Source organism: Numenius arquata, chromosome Z, assembly GCF_964106895.1.
Source record: "Numenius arquata chromosome Z, bNumArq3.hap1.1, whole genome shotgun sequence".
NCBI classification, from domain to species: Eukaryota; Metazoa; Chordata; class Aves; order Charadriiformes; family Scolopacidae; genus Numenius; species Numenius arquata.
The window spans coordinates 2,930,016-2,946,548 of NC_133616.1; the positions used below are offsets into that span (position 1 = coordinate 2,930,016).

The 16,533-nt window shown below is 45.8% G+C and overlaps 1 protein-coding gene across 13 annotated transcripts in view; it reads left to right on the top strand.

Moving 5' to 3' along the window:
• The window catches only part of DYM (dymeclin), a 264,015-nt gene that overhangs the window by 2,889 nt on the left and 244,593 nt on the right, over positions 1–16,533 (top strand). For 12 of the 13 annotated variants that reach the window (XM_074165630.1, XM_074165639.1, XM_074165633.1 and 9 more), the window contains exon 1: positions 7,846–7,985. In XM_074165630.1, coding sequence (XP_074021731.1) covers positions 7,846–7,985 — 140 coding nt within the window. Of the gene's footprint in view, positions 1–7,807; positions 7,986–16,533 lie in introns of those variants that run through there. The other variant, XM_074165634.1, reaches the window with a different exon arrangement.

The following is a 16,533-nucleotide window of genomic DNA, read 5'->3' on the forward strand; positions in this document are numbered from 1 at the left end:
CTGATAGGTAGTATATTCTTAAGCTGTAAAGCTATGTCTCAGTATGGGTTGGGTATATATTTGATTAGTTGCCTTTTTTTAAGCTCCGTATTCTGTTGATATTCTCGTTTAAAGTTCAGTTTGTTCTTCTCATTTTACAGTTCCAGTACAGCTGTCCCGCAAGCAGCAGGAATCTCACTGGGGAGGGCAAACAAAAGCTTTAAAGAAACATCTGCCCACTGCAAAGAGAAGAATTAGCCTTTAAATTTTCATTCCTTGAAAAACTTTGGAAAAATACGTTATATACCCGTAGGAGTTAATTAACAGGTGGAGAGAAGTCGAGCCTTTGACACAGAAATATAAGGTGTGCTTGACCCAGCCTTTCTCCTTCCTAATGGTGGTTTGCTAATCAAATTAAAGCAATTATTTCTGCATTTGTTTTGGAAAACACTGGCTGTGTTTGAGTTCTGACTTTAACCTGGGATGTAGGAATGGAAGAGTAAGGATAGAGATAATTTTCCTTTTTGATTGTCCCCACACCGCCTCTCCTTCCCTCTATAACTGGATGTATTTCTAAAACGGATGTTGTCATTCTACCCTCCAATTGGTGCAGTAATTAGTCAATAAAATATGAGGACTGGAATTGGGTTAGGAGGTCAGGAAAATGATCTTTACGCTTTTTGCAGCTTTCAATTTTGTTAATTTGGGACAAATGTTAGAGGCTTTTTCACCTTCAGGGAGGTTTGGCCACAAATACTGTGTTTTAGTGGGGGAGTGTGACTGGCAGCATTAAAAATGGACAAAATTAAGGAGTGCTTAATACATCTTGTGGAATTTTATATTAATGAAAGGGAGACACGTTTTGTTGCATGTGTGTAAATTAGACAAGGAGGTACTTAAATGCTGCAAATGCTTATTTACCTGTAAAAGTGAAAGGAAATCTCTCCGAAGTGACATCAACTTCTTAAGAGAAAGGTGTTTGTGGGACTTGAGTCCCGTCAGCGAAAGCTCCTTTGAGAGGCGTAATATTCACCTGCTCTTTTGCCTCTGGAAAAAAAAAAAAAATGTGACTGAGGGGAGAGAGGACAAAGAAGCTTAATATTAATTAGTCGTGTCACTTAACGGGCGTGTGCTAATGTAAGGGCAGATACGCGGTGGATGGAAATATGATAGTTTTGGGGTTTAGGTCAGTTTGGAACGGTAAGAAGGAACGGCATTTTTACATCGAGCTTTTTTGGATCTTGTATAACTTTAGAGAAAGGCGGTTTGAGCAAGGGGGGTGGTTTGTTTTTGTTTTTTTTTATGCCTATGAGTCAGTAGTTCCAGTTCAGGACAAGGGTGTGAAGGTGACTAGTAGTTCATCTGAAATAAGCTATTTTGAGACTAGTAAACAGGGTAGCGATCGAAATTAGTAGATTCGATCACCACAACGCTGACCCGTTGGTTAGTGATTGTAAAGAATGAAATAAAATATGTGTTAGGTTCCTGAGTTGGTACTGCGAAAAATACGTAAGCTGTGCATCTCGGTCTCATTTATAGAATTTAGGGTTTGATTTTTCTCACCTCCTTTTCAGAACGTTTTATTAACAGTCGGCAAACTGTGGGATTACCGTAGGGTCAACCAGCAGAGAAAGGTGATTTATAGCATCTCTCGTCGAGCAGGTTGGTCAATGACCACGGTGCCTGGACTCGTTTACATCCGATTTCCGCTGCTTGGAACCGAAAAGGGCTTGAAAAATCCCTTTCTGTGAGCGGAACAACTGTCCTGTAGGTGGGATGTGAAATAAGCAGATTTTGCTCTTCAAAATTAGACTTTTATTGACAACTGACTCCTACGTAAAATGCGTGTGGAAAAGGAGCTGGAACAGAAAACACAGTATTAACGTTGCTGTTTTTTTTTTCCAGCTGCTGTTTGCCTTCCCTATGAGGGACCTTCTTTGCCTGTAGTAAATCTATCGAGATTAATCACTTCTGCTGCATGTGAGACCCTTTAGGCTTCAGTGGAGCCCAGTAAGGACTGTATTAACGTCACTGAGTTGTTCAGGCTCTTGCTACAGAAGAGGAAGCCACTAGAGCAAGTTACTGGCCAGGTGGACCAAAAAAGATGCTGTGTTTCCTCATCCAGGAGAGTAAACAGTGGAAAAATCAGATGAAATTATCTTGAGGGCTACCTAAAGACTTTAAGATGTAGTTTTCTTTATTTTTCTTAAACTTAAGTGTTGCGTGGACCACTTAATAATTGTGTTTAGTTTTTTATTGCAGTCTAAAAGTACATCTGTCTTGAGGGCTTGAGCTTTAAGGAACCAAACTTTGGTACCCGGTGAATGTTTAGTGTGAGAAAATATATTATAGGACTGTAGATACAGTGGAGACTTTCATGACCTCAGATGGTAGCCATCAAACTTGGTAGAGTCCAAAAAATAGCGGATAGAGGAGAAATGGAGAATTTAACCAGTATTTAAAAAGGTGTGAAAGATGGTATTTGCTCCTTGAGGGCAAAGGTAAACCCCCTTATGGTCAACCAGGTTCTCCAAAAGAGTGTAGAAACGTAGAATTGTCCAGGTTGGAAGGGACCTTTAAGATCATCTAGTCCAACCATCAACCTAACTCTGATAAAAACCATCACTAAACCATGTCCCTCAGCACTATGTCAACCCGTCTTTTAAATACCTCCAGGGATGCTGCCTCAACCACTTCCCTGGGCAGCCCATTCCAAGGCTTAATAACCCTTTCCGTGGAAAAATTTTTCCTAATATCCATCCAAAACATCCCCTGGTGCAACTTGAGGCCGGTTGCTCTTGTCCTATCGCCTGTTCCTTGGGAGAAGAGACCGACCCCCCTCGGCTACACCCTCCTTTCAGGGAGTTGTAGAAAGCGAGAAGGTCTCCCCTCAGCCTCCTTTTCTCCAGGCTGAACACCCCCAGCTCCCTCAGCCGCTCCTCACAAGACTTGTGCTCCAGACCCCTCACCAGCTCTGTTGACCTTCCCTGGACCCGGTCCAGCCCCTCAATGTCTTTTTTGTGGTGAGGGGCCCAAAACTGGACCCAGCCCTCGAGGTGGGGCCTCACCATTGCCCAGTAAAGGGGGACCATCACTTCTCGAGTCCTACTCACCACGCTGTTCCTGATACAGGCCAGGATGCTGGTGACCTTCTTGGCCACCTGGGCACACTGCTGGCTCATGTTCAGCCAACAGTCGAACAACACCCCCAGCTCCTTTCCCACTCCTTTCCCAGCTCCAGCTGCTCTGCCCCAGGCCTGTAGTGTCCATGGGGTTGGTGTGACCCAAGTGCAGGACCCGGCACTGGGTCTTGTTGAACCTCATCCCATTGGCCTCAGCCCATCCATCCAGCCAGTCTAGATCCCTCTGCGAAGCCTTTCTACCCTCCAGCAGGTCAACACTCCCACCCTATTTGGTGTCTTCTGCAAACTTATTGAGGGTGCCCTCAATCCCCTTGTCCAGATCATTGATAGAGATGTTAAAGAGAACCGGCCCCAATACTGAGTCCTGGGGGACGGTTCTATTTTTCATAAAAAACAGCTTTTCTGTCTCCTCCTATTTTGCACAAAATCTTTTTTTTATTGATTTTTTTTTTTTTTTTTTTTTTTTTTTAAGCAATGGGTCCAGTTCTGGGCTCCCCAGTTCAAGAAGGACAGGGAACTGCTGGAGAGGGGACAGCAGAGGGCTACAAAGATGATGAGGGGCCTGGAGCATCTCTCTGATGAGGAAAGGCTGAGGGACTTGGGTCTTTTGAGTCTGGAGAAGAGAAGCCTGAGGGGGGATCTGATCAAGGCCTATAAATACTTCAAGGGTGGGTGTCAGGAGGATGGGGCCAGTCTTTTTTCAGTGGTGCCCAGGGACAGGACAAGAGGGAACGGGCACAAACTTGAACATAAGAAGTTCCATCTAAACATGAGGAGGACCTTCTTTGCTGTGAGGGTGTCAGAGCCCTGGCAGAGGCTGCCCAGAGAGGTGGTGGAGTCGTCTCCTCTGGAGACATTCAAAACCTACCTGGACGGGTTCCTGTGGGACCTGCTCTGGGTGGACCTGCTTTGGCAGGGGGTTGGACTAGATGATCTCCAGTGTTCCCTTCCAACCCCATATCATTCTGTGATTCTGTGTAATCTGGTTTAATCTGTTACCTTTGTTAGAACACCAGGAAATTAAATGTTGACTATTTATTTTTAATTATTTTTAGACGTTATCCTGTAGGATATTTACCAACTTGGAAGGAAAGACTTCTTTCCTCCATCACCTGGTGGCTGTAGTTGCTTAGAAATGTCTTATTTAAAGTTGGGTTTAGGGCCCTTCAGGTTGTAGGAGCTGAAGGTGCTCGGGCGTCATCGTAAAGGCATCACAGAGAACTTTAGCGAGTTTTGAGATAACATAAATTCCTGAGTGGAAGGAGTTAGTTTTGTTACACCCCTTGTATGTTGGGGTATGTTGTTTCTCAGTATGGTCATCGACAGTAAGTATCAGTAGAACTTGCTGAGTTTTTTTTTTCTTTAGAGGAATATATTGAATATGATGTTTTTAGAGGAACAAAACCTCCTGGAGAAAAATCTGTTTATTTTATTACTCTAAGAGTAGAAGGAGTAGACGGAAAAGCTCTTAAATTCCACAGATCTACTGCCTACTTCTCCAAGCGTTTAGGTAGCAGTTGGATTCTTTTGGCAGATCTCAATGGCTTGACATTTATTTCACTTAGAGAAAAAAAGAAAAGAATTAGTGCCTTATTTTTCGGTCACTTGGCGTACGCTGAGTCTTGGGCTTTTTTCTTTAATGCGGCAAAATTTGTATTCAAGTAAGATGCATTCATTTCTGTTCTAAGTAAACATTCAACCAAAGTTCTGGAAATCCTCTTAAACTAATTAAGATGATCAGAGGGCTGGAGCACCTCCCCTATGAAGACAGGCTGAGAGAGCTGGGGTTGTTCAGCCTGGAGAAGAGAAGGCTCTGGGGAGACCTCATAGCAGCCTTCCAATATCTGAAGGGAGCCTACAGGAGAACCAGAGAGGGACTCTTTGTCAGGAAGTGTAGTGACAGGACAAGGGGTAATGGTTTTAAATTGGAAGAGGGGAGATTCAGATTAGATATGAGGAGGAAATTCTTTGCTGTGAGGGTGGTGAGGCACTGGAACAGGTTGCCCAGGGAAGTTGTGGCTGCTCCATCCCTGGAGGGGTTCAAGGCCAGGCTGGATGGGTCTTTGAGCAACGTGGTCTGGTGGGAGGTGTCCCTGCCCAGGGCAGGGGGGTTGGAACTGGATGATCTTTAAGGTCCCTTCCAACTCTAACCATTCTATGAGTCTATGAATTACATTCTATAATCCTTTAATGCTTCTCCAAGGAATTCCCTGGCACAAACTTCCGTGTTCACTCCTGGACCACTTTTCGATTTCTCTTCTTCCAGGTAGTCCCCGTGACAAAAATGCCTTCTGCAAGTGCTGTGTCTTCAGAGCTTTTTGTTAAATGAGACATAGAAAGGTCTATAGGGTTATTATATCCCATATTTTACTCTCCATATATGCTGGCATTTAATTTCTGAAATATTTGGGTCCTGTGCATTCGCTCTAAATCTCGAATATAAGTTCCTCTTGTAGCCTCCATGATGGCTGCAAAGATCACAGCTTTTCCTTGCATCTCCTTAATTTCTTTTAAATAAGTTTTCCTTGGTTTTATACTGTTCTTTATTAATATTAACCGCTACTGGAATGGGCTTTTCTTGGAAGTAACTCCAGTAGTGATTCTCTTAAACAGATCCTATATCTTTGAGACAAGGGGAGAAGTTCCTCCTGGGTAGGATCTTGCATCTTCTAATAAAGCCGTCCCTGTTCTTATGTCTTATGCCAGCTCAGGAATGAATATTTAGGTTATGCAGTAATACATTGCACAGCGTTTTTATATTGATGGGGATGCTTTTTTTTTTTAAAATATAAACTTTTGAAGCTATTCGTCACATTTATTTCTTCTCAAAAGACAGAAAATTATGGAAGTTGGTGTCCTGGAAAGGTGTGAGATGCTTAGGAGCATCCCTGGCACTGAGTTAATAGCGTCATGGTGTTTTTTTCTTTAATGAAATTGTTTATAAAGGTGAGAAGTGCTGATAAGCAGCATGGAGAACTGAAATGTCAACACAGCTAGCAATGAAAAGAGGTTTTGGAGTGTGTCTCTGCCAACTTCTGTGGTGGTGTTTCAAAACATATGAGGTTCAGTAAGGCCAAGTGTCGGGTCCTGCACTTGGGTCACACCAACCCCATGCAGTGCTCCAGGCCTGGGGCAGAGTGGCTGGAGCTCCCCGGTGGAAAAGGACCTGAGGGTGTTGGTCAACTGTCGGTGTGTCGAGTGTGATCGAGTGCACCCTCAGTAAGTTTGCAGATGACACCAAGTTGGGTGGGAATGTTGATCTGCTGGAGGGTAGAAAGGCTTTGCAGAGGGATCTGGACAGGCTGGCTGGATGGGCCGAGGCCAATGGGATGAGGTTCATCAAGGCCAAGTGTCGGGTCCTGCACTTGGGTCACACCAACCCCATGGACACTACAGGCCTGGGGCAGAGTGGCTGGAGCTGGGAAAGGAGCAGGAAAGGAGCTGGGGGTGTTGGTTGACTGTTGGCTGAACATGAGCCAGCAGTGTGCCCAGGTGGCCAAGAAGGTCACCAGCGTCCTGGCCTGTGTCAGGAACAGCGTGGTGAGTAGGACTCAGGAGGTGATCGTCCCCCTGTCCTGGGCACTAGTGAGGCCCCACCTCGAGTGCCGTGTCCAGTTTTTGGGCCCCTGACCACAAAAAAGACATTTGAGGTGCTGGAGCAGGTCCAGAGAAGGGCAACGGAGCTGGTGAGGGGTCTGGAGCACAAGTCTTGTGAGGAGCGGCTGAGGGAGCTGGGGGTGTTCAGCCTGGAGAAAAGGAGGCTGAGGGGAGACCTTCTCGCTCTCTACAACTCCCTGAAAGGAGGGTGTAGCCGGGGAGGGTCGGTCTCTTCTCCCAAGGACCAGGCGATGGGACAAGAGCAACCGGCCTCAAGTTGCACCAGGGGAGGTTTAGGATGGATATTAGGAAAAATTTTTCCACGGAAAGGGTTATTAAGCCGTGGAATGGGCTGCCCAGGGCAGTGGTGGAGTCACCATCCCTGGAGGTATTTAAAAGCTGGGTTGACATAGTGTTTAGTGATGTGGTTTTGTGTTTTTGTCAGAGTTAGGTTGATGGTTGGACTAGATGATCTTAACGGTCCCTTCCAACCTAGAGGATTCTATGATTCTGTGAAAAAGCAGATTCTTTTACAGAGATCGGGAGGTTGATGTTTGGTCAGTAGGACCTTTCCTCACTAAATGCAGGTTATCTGTGCAGCACTGATAGGGGTAGGGGCTTTCAAGGTGTAAATTATTGATGGCACGCAGGAATTAACTGACGATGGGAGTAATTTGCTTAGATTATCTACGCATATTTAATTGGAAAACATATTTTCTAATAGCTTGTCAACTTAACATCCCCATTTAAAATGTGAATTCCCTGCAGTTTTCCCACTGGTGGCAGCCTTGATATCGATACAGCTGTGACACCGTGGTCTTGCCGAGTGCAATTTATGTAAATCCAAGTGACACGACGACAGTAACTTTTAAATTCCTTGAATGAAGATGATATTGTCCTAAGTTTGTTGAAAGAAAATCCTTTTAATGCCTTCTTATGCACCTATTTTCTGCATTTCAGTAACCGTTCAAAAGAGTGAACTAAAGCTTCACCGATAGCAAATTTAGGGTCTTTGTATTCCTTATTTGCACAAAAGAATTTCAATGTTTCTCTCTTTTTTCTTTTTTTTTTTTTTTTTTTTCTTGAAGAAATGAGAATTTAGAAAGAGATTTGCCAGATAAAGAAGATGGGAGCCAACAGCAGCAGCATCAGCGAGCTTCCCGAAAATGAGTACTTAAAAAAATTATCGGGAGCAGAGCCCATCTCGGAGAACGATCCCTTCTGGAATCAGCTGCTGTCTTTTAGCTTTACCACCCCAACAAACAGGTAAGAGGGTGCTCGTTGAAGAATTCGACTTGTTAATATAATTATAGAAGTCGTGAGTCTAAAGGCAAATGAGTGGTTATGTTAATTATTCCTGATTTAGGTAGCGCAGGAATGCCTGTGTAATAGGGACTGTTGTTTCTAATTTTGGATGCTCTTTCCGCCACCTCTTCCATCCCTGTGGGTTCCTGTCTTGATAATAGCTCTAATTTCTATTCGTTCTCCTGGGGAAGATCGGAAGTAGGGTCTGTAGTGTTTTGGGGGAGCTTTTATTTATTTCTTTTGGTTGTTTTATTTTTTTTATGGTTGCTTTTGGGTGCTTTTTTTTTTTTTCTTTGAGAAAGCCTTCTGGTGTTTCTGGAGTTGCAGAAGACTCCCAATGTGTGATGTTTCCTCTTGACTTACGGTGGACTATGCATCTTCCATAACTTAATTTTAGGTTAACTGTTGATTTTCTTAGTCTATAGGGCTTTTTTCCCCACCTCTTTTAGAATCATAGAATCATTCAGGTTGGAAAAGACCCTTGGGATCATCGAGTCCAACCTTCAACCCTACTCTACAAAGTTCTCCCAGAACTTTTACATTTTCAAAAGAAGCCTTGCCTGTTATCTCCTTAAAATATGTTTTCTAAATATCTAAAATTCAACTTTGGCATGTCTCTTCGCTCTGGAAAGTGCTGTAGATAGAAACAGAGTTAATATTTTTGTGAGGATCCGTAGCACATCTTCAGAAATACCGAACGTAAATCCTTTTGATTTCTGTTAACTCAAGTTCATTACCCTGTGTATTATCAATCTTACAAGAACAATCTGCTAGTACTTAATACTTTTGAGTATCACTTAAACTGGTTTTACAGTTCACAGTGTTAATCTGATACTTTTCTCTCAGGTGAATGTCTTATTTGCCTCCTTTATTATTAACAGTATTTTCTGGCTATTTTTCGCAAAGGGTCATAGAATCATAGAATCATCCAGGTTGGAAGAGACCCTTGGGATCATCGAGTCCAACCATCTACCCTACACTACAAAGTTCTCCCCTATATCATATCCCCCAACACCACATCTAAACGGCTCTTAAACTCATCCAGGGATGGTGACTCAACCCCCTCCCTGGGCAGCCTGTTCCAATGCCCGACCACTCTTTCTGTGAAAAATTCTTTCCTAATGTTCAGTCTAGACCTACCCTGCTGGAGCTTGAAGCCATTCCCTCTCGTTCTGTCATTAATTACCTGTGCGAAGAGACCAGCACCAACCTCTCTACAGTGTCCTTTCAAGTAGTTGTAGAGAGTGATGAGGTCTCCCCTCAGCCTCCTCTTCCTCAGACTAAACAGTCCCAGCTCCTTCAACCGCTCTTCATAACCACGTCAAACCACTTGTGTAACAGGCTTAAATAGGCCACCGTGTGTTACTGCTAAAATTGGGAACGCTTTTAATCTCTAATAAATTGGAAACTTGTTTGAGAGCTGTTGTGGCCAATTTTATCGCCGTCTTTCAATTATTATTATTCTTTTGGTATTAAAACAGAGCTCCTGTCAATACGAATGACAGTCAAGGGTGTTTTTTGGTTTTTTTTTTTTTTTTTTCAGAAGGTGAAAAACTAGTGCAGATTTATGACTGCTCTGATTTCTCGAACCTAGAATATAAATTAGCGATGGAATGAAGAAGGGAATCCAATTTCTAATGAGTTTACATGTTACGTGACTTAGCCCTGTGCTGTGTTTTGTGCCCAGTAGGTTCTGAAAGCAGAGGGATATGTTTATTTTCAGAAGAATTAGGAGCAGGTCCGGTAGCCAATCTGTGTCTCCTACTTGAGTGTCGGTGACAAAGTGACAGCTCACGTAACTGGGAGGGCAAATGGTGAAGGTAAACAACTGGGAGGCATTTACTAGGCGCTCTTTTTGTAAAGAGTGAGGAGGAAAGAAGGATTTTGGCTTCGTAGAATGGTTAGAGTTGGAAGGGACCTTAAAGATTCTGCATGGAGGGAAGAGCCAGAGGGTAGCAAGAAGGTACAGTGTTGTGAAAGGTTGTAAAGCTCATAAAAGGTGGTACCTAATTGGCAGTGGGTGAGGGGAGAGTCATTTTTTCTATAAAATCCCTGAAAACTCAAGAATTATTTGCATCCTACCCGTGTCTAACAAGATGGACAATATTCTAAGAAGTCATATAATGACGCATTTTTTGATTTTGGGGTTGTTTTTAGGGGGAAATAAATACATATAAAACCCCAGCAATTTCTTTCAGCTGTTCTTCTGCTTCTCCCTCCCCCAACTAAATTAAAGGAGTTTTTTCTGAGCTTACTTTGCAGCTTTTTTGTGCTTATTTCACGGAGCGATATCCAGTGCAGAGTAAGTTTGCTTAGAAAAAGCAAAACAAAACACAAAACTGACCAAATCACAAGCCCTCAAACAAGAAACAGAAGTAAAAAAACCCAAGCAAACAAACAAACAAACAAACAAAAAAAACCCGATCCAAAATTAGGTTGAAAGTTTAATTAGCTGAACACCAGATGGTGCTCTTGCCTGGTGGCTGGAAGGGAGATATTTTTAGCGGCATCTTTTTTTGTGCAGCTTCATAATTGGAAGGAAACAGAAATCTCCCATTAAGTCGCATCTACCTGAGAGATGCGTTTGACAAATGATGTGGAGGCGATGTTGGCTGGAGAGCCCCCTCGGCCGTTGTCTAAATCAGAGAACCTTGCCTGCAGGAACCCAACGATGGAGGTCAATGCTCATTTCTGAGATTGAAAGCTCGCCAAATAACGAGTTAACCCTTGTTTTGTTTTAATGAGGCTGGAGTGGAGGTCGTGCTTTTGACAGGAGCAAGATGCTGGTTTGGGACGGTTGGGGAAAGCGGCCAGTTTTCACCTGTCAAACAGGACGCAATTTAAAGTTTTCTTCTCTCTTCAAATTACTTTTTCCAATTGTGTGTTGCAAAATCTGTGTGTTTATGGTAGGTGATTGCTAGCAAGTGTTAATTGGGAGCTGTGTAAGTGCGGTGTGATGTTTTCATGGAGGTAACTGGTGATATTTTAGAGTAAAAGATCTATCCTGCTTCCTCAAATTATTGCATAGATGGGATTAATATGATCCCCAAGGAGAAAAGGGTCATATTCTCTGGATCATAGAATCACAGCATGGTTTGGGTTGGAAGGGACCTTAAAGATCACCAAGTTCCACTCCCCCATGCCCTGGGCAGGGACACCTCCCACCAGACCACGTTGCTCCAAGCCCCATCCACCCTGGCCTTGAACCCTTCCAGGGATGGGGCAGCCACAGCTTCTCTGGGCAACCTGGGCCAGGGTCTCACCACCCTCACAGCAAAGAAGTTCTTCCCCAGATCTCATCTCAATCTCCCCTCTTTCAGTTTAAAATCCTTCCCCCTCCTCCTATGGCTGCCCTCCCTGATCCAGAGTCCCTCCCCAGCTTTCCTGGAGCCCCCTGAGGGACTGGAAGGGGCTCTAAGGTCTCCCCGGAGCCTTCTCTTCTCCAGGCTGAACAACCCCAGCTCTCTCAGCCTGTCCTCACAGCAGAGGGGCTCCAGCCCTCGCAGCATCTCCTCTGGCACCGCTCCAACAGGTCCATGTCCTTCTGGTGTTGGTGGCCCCAGAGCTGGAGGCAGCCCTGCAGGGGGTGTCTCCCCAGAGCGGAGCAGAGGGGCAGAATCCCCCCCTGGCCCTGCTCTCTACGCTGCTGGGGATGCAGCCCAGGCTGCAGGTGGCTTTCTGGGCTGCCAGTGCACAGTGCCAGCTCACGTTGAACTTCTCATCCACCAACACCCCGAAGTCATTGTTGAAATTTACCTTGAAATTTGAATCTGTGTGTGTAAATAAAAATTGTGGGGTTTTTAACCCTTTTCCATGTATGTTTTCTCTCTAGTGAGGAATATGTGAAGAGTGCTTTGCTTTACAGAAGCTGTTCCAAATTAGTCCAGGTACTGCTGATCACAGTTGCCAAAGGAAGACCTTTTGGGCTGCCAAACCCAGTTGGATCTTCTGAGGAACAATAGTCATTAATCCCCAAAAGCAGGAGCCCGGGGTCTTTCCTTTAGGGTTGGTGATTTACTGGCTTTCTAGTCTGAAAAAGATGAAGACATGATATTGTGTCTGATCTTTTAATGGCACTGCTTTCCCCTTTGACTGTGGTTGATCTCATCCTCTATTCATCCATTTGTCATCTTCTTGGTTCTTTCTTTTGCTTTCTTTCCCCAGCCCTACCTGACTGTATACATTAATCTCTCTTTATGTGGTTCTTTGTAGAGTTCTTGAGCATTACTCATTTACTCCCCGTGAATGCTCCAGGTGGAAAAGGACCTGGGGGTGTTGGTCAACAGCAGCTGAATATGAGCCAGCAGCGTGCGCAGGTGGCCAAGAAGGCCACCAGCATCCTGGCCTGTATCAGGAACAGTGTGGCCAGCAGGATTGGGCACTGGTGAGGCACCATTCATAGATTCATAGATTGGTCCAGGCCGGAAGGGACCTCCAAAGGTCATCTAGTCCGACCTCCCCGCAGTCAGCAGGGACACCTCCTACTAGACCAGGTTGCCCAGGGCCTCGTCGAGCTTCACCTTGAATATCTCAAGGGAAGGGGCCTCAACCACCTCCCTGGGCAACCTGTTCCAGTGTTCCACCACCCTCATGGTAAAGAATTTTTTCCTAATATCCAATCTAAATCTCCCCTTCTCCAGCTTAAAACCATTGCCCCTCGTCCTGTCACTGCAGGCCTTTGTAAACAGACCCTCCCCAGCCTTCCTGTAGGCCCCCCTCAGGTACTGGAAGGCCGCTATGAGGTCTCCCCGGAGCCTCCTTTTCTCCAAGCTGAACAACCCCAGCTCCCTCAGCCTGTCCTCATAGGAGAGGTGCTCCAGCCCCCTGATCATTTTGGTGGCCCTCCTCTGGACCCGCTCCATCAGGTCCATGTCCTTCCTATATTGAGGGCTCCAGACCTGCACACAGCACTCCAGGTGAGGTCTCACCAGAGCAGAGCAAAGTGGCAGAATCACCTCTCTGGATCTGCTGGCAACACTTCTTTTGATGCAGCCCAGGATGCGATTGGCCTTCTGGGCTGCGAGTGCTATGCTAGCACCATCTCGAGTGCTATGTCCAGTTTTGGGGCCCTCACAGTAAGACAGACATTAATGTTCTGGAGCGTGTCCAGAGAAGGTCAATGAAGCTGGTGAGGGGTCTGGAGCACAAGTCTTGTGAGGAGCGGCTGAGGGAGCTGGGGGTGTTCAGCCTGGAGAAAAGGAGGCTGAGGGGAGACCTTCTCGCTCTCTCCAACTCCCTGAAAGGAAGGTGTAGCCAGGGGGGATCAGTCTCTTCTCCCAAGTCACAGGTGATGGGACAAGAGGACATGGCCTCAAGTTACACCAGGGGAGGTTTAGGATGGATATTGGGAAAAATTTCTTCCCTGAAAGGGTTGTCAAGCCTTGGAAGAGGCTGCCCAGGGCAGTGGTGGAGTCACCATCCCTGGAGGTATTTAAAAGCCGGGCAGACGTGGTGCTGAGGGACATGGGTCAGTGGTGGCTTTGTCAGTGTTGGGTTGATGGTTGGACTAGATGATCTTAAAGGTCCCAACCTAACCAATTCTATGATTCTACTCTTCTATACTGGATTCATTTTTTCAGTCCAGTTAACATTTTTTCATCTGTTTCTGTGAAGAACTCAAAGTAGTTGTGGGGGGGGGGGGGGGGAGATAAAGTTTGCCAAACCCAACGCTACTGACTCTGAAGCTGCTGTGTCTCCGTCAGCAACACTGATGCGAGATACTCTTGCCCTTTTCACTATCCCTTCCAGGGTTTATTTGGGTCTTCTTTGGGTTTCATCAGGAACTAATCTGTCTGAAAAACAACAGGGCAAAAAGAAGTGTTTATTTCTTCAGCCAAGTTCATTCCTTAGAGTGATTCGTAGAGTGGCACCACAAAACGATTCTGCCACAACGAGGGATTGATTTTTTTTTTTTCAGGGGGGCAGAGCTAAAAGGTGGGCTTTTGGGCCCAATTTTGGAATTGTTTAAATCTTCTGTGCCATCTAAAAATGAAAGTGAAAACGTGTGGTCAAGGCAGAGCTGGCTGCTGGGCTCCTTCTCTGGAGACATTCAAAACCCACCTGGACACGTTCCTGTGCAACCTGCTCTGGGTGGACCTGCCCTGGTAGGGGGTTGGAGTAGATGATCTCCAGAGGTCCCTTCCAACCCCGTATCATTCTGGGATTCTGTGAGTGAATAATCTGCTTTTATGGGCTGTTCTTTCTTCCTCTCATAATGTTGATTTTCTTAGTAGTTCAGCAAGTGTTAAGAAAGAATAGTAAGTGGGAATAATTATGAATCGGCCATCAGTAATTAAAGGAGCTGACGAATCGCTGCTCACCCCCCGCCCCTGTGACTCTCCTGGAGAGAGCGATAGTGACAGCTGGAGCAAGTCTCGGGTTTTGGGCAGATAAAGCCACCGGGGCCTCACACAATTTAGGAGTGGTAAGAGATAAGTAATATATACAGAAGTGATAGTAAAAGGAAAAGCTACCAGCAATTTAATCTTAGTTTGTCTCCTGCTTTTCAGTATAAAAGGTATATTGTGATCTCCTCTTGCGTAAAGCAGCCAAGCAGGTAAAGTCCCCTTGGGCTACAGAAGTGTCTGCTGAGAAATTTCTGGTTTCAGCCAAAAATGGGGTCTAAATTCACAATCCTTCATGGTCTTTTTTTTTTTTTTTTTTTTTTTCCTTCATGGATCCTTATTTGTTGCATAGAATGGCACCAGTGCTATTTAACATCTTTGTTGGAGACATGGACAGTGGGATAGAGTGCACCCTCAGCAAGTTTGCCGATGACACCAAGCTGTGTGGCATGGTCGACACGCTGAAGGGAAGGGATGCCATCCAGAGGGACCTGGACAGGCTTGAGAGGTGGGCCCGTGCAGACCTCATGAAGTTCAACCAAGCCAAGTGCAGGGTCTTCACCTGGGTCACAGCAATCCCAGGCACAAATACAGGTTGGGCGGAGAATGGCTGGAGAGCAGCCCTGAGGAGAAGGACTTGGGAGAGCTCATGGATGAGAAGCTCAACATGAGCCAGCAATGTGCACTGGTAGCCCAGAAAGCCAACCGCATCCTGGGCTGCATCAAGAGAAGTGTGGCCAGCAGGTCGCGGGAGGTGATTCTACCCTTCTACTCTGCGCTCGTGAGACCCCACCTGGAGTTCTGTGTCCAGCTTTGGAGTCCTCAACACAGGAAGGACATGGACCTGTTGGAAGGGGTCCAGCGGAGGGCCATGAAGATGATCAGAGGGATGGAGCATCTCTGCTGTGAGGACAGGCTGAGAGAGCTGGGGTTGTTCAGCCTGGAGAAGAGAAGGCTCCGGGGAGACCTCAGAGCAGCCTTCCAATATCTGAAGGGAGCCTCCAGGAGAGCCGGAGAGGGACTCTTTGTCAGGAAATGTAGTGACAGGACAAGGGGTAATGGTTTTAAATTGGCAGAGGGGAGATTGAGATGAGATGTGGGGAAGAACTTCTTTGCTGTGAGTGTGGTGAGAGCCTGGCCCAGGTTGCCCAGAGAAGCTGTGGCTGCTCCATCCCTGGAGGGGTTCAAGGCCAGGCTGGATGGGGCTTTGAGCAACGTGGTCTGGTGGGAGGTGTCCCTGCCCATGGCAGGTGGGTTGGAACTAGATGAGTTTTAAGGTCCCTTCCAACTCTAACCATTTTATGATTCTATGGAGTCATGGGAACTGAATTAAAATCGTATCAAACCTCTTAAATCTGTAACTTTCTACATGTCAAGTGGCTGAGTAATCAATCCGGATGCTGGTTGGATATCGGAAAAAGAAAATACAGCTTTTTCTGGTTGACTTCCTGAGTTGTTGGTACGGGCAAGAGCCATGAGGTTTACTTTGGAGTCTGGGTTTAGGCAGACCTTTGTGTTCATGAGCCTTTAATGGAAAGATATAAAAACGAGCAACTTACTATTTTTTTTTTTTTTTATGTTGCCTTAATATGGTGCATTTTTAAATTGGTACAAGAAATTATCTGCAGCTTTTTCTTCTTTGACGTCTTTCCTCCCGACTAGTCCATTAAAGTCAGAATTCCCACAGTATGAATTTACTGATTGGGGTGATTCTTCTGTTTCGTATTCAGTGAGCAAAGAAAAACGCTTTATTTAGAGGGGAAAAACTGTCAGGAAAGCTATTCCCTTTTTTTTCCCCCCCTTTTTTTTCCCTTCCTTTTTTCCCCCCCTTCCTTTTTCCCCTTCTTTTCCCCCCCCCCTTCCTTTTTCCCCCCCCTTCCTTTTTCCCCCCCCTTCCTTTTTCCCCCCCCCCTTCCTTTTTCCCCCCCCCTTCCTTTTTCCCCCCCCTTCCTTTTTCCCCCCCCTTCCTTTTTCCCCCCCCTTCCTTTTCCCCCCCCCCTTCCTTTCCCCCCCCCCTTCCTTTCCCCCCCCCTTCCTTTTCCCCCCCCCTTCCTTTTCCCCCCCCCTTCCTTTTCCCCCCCCCCTTCCTTTTTCCCCCCCCCTTCCTTTTCCCCCCCCCTTCCTTTTCCCCCCCCCTTCCTTTTCCCCCCCCCTTCCTTTTCCCC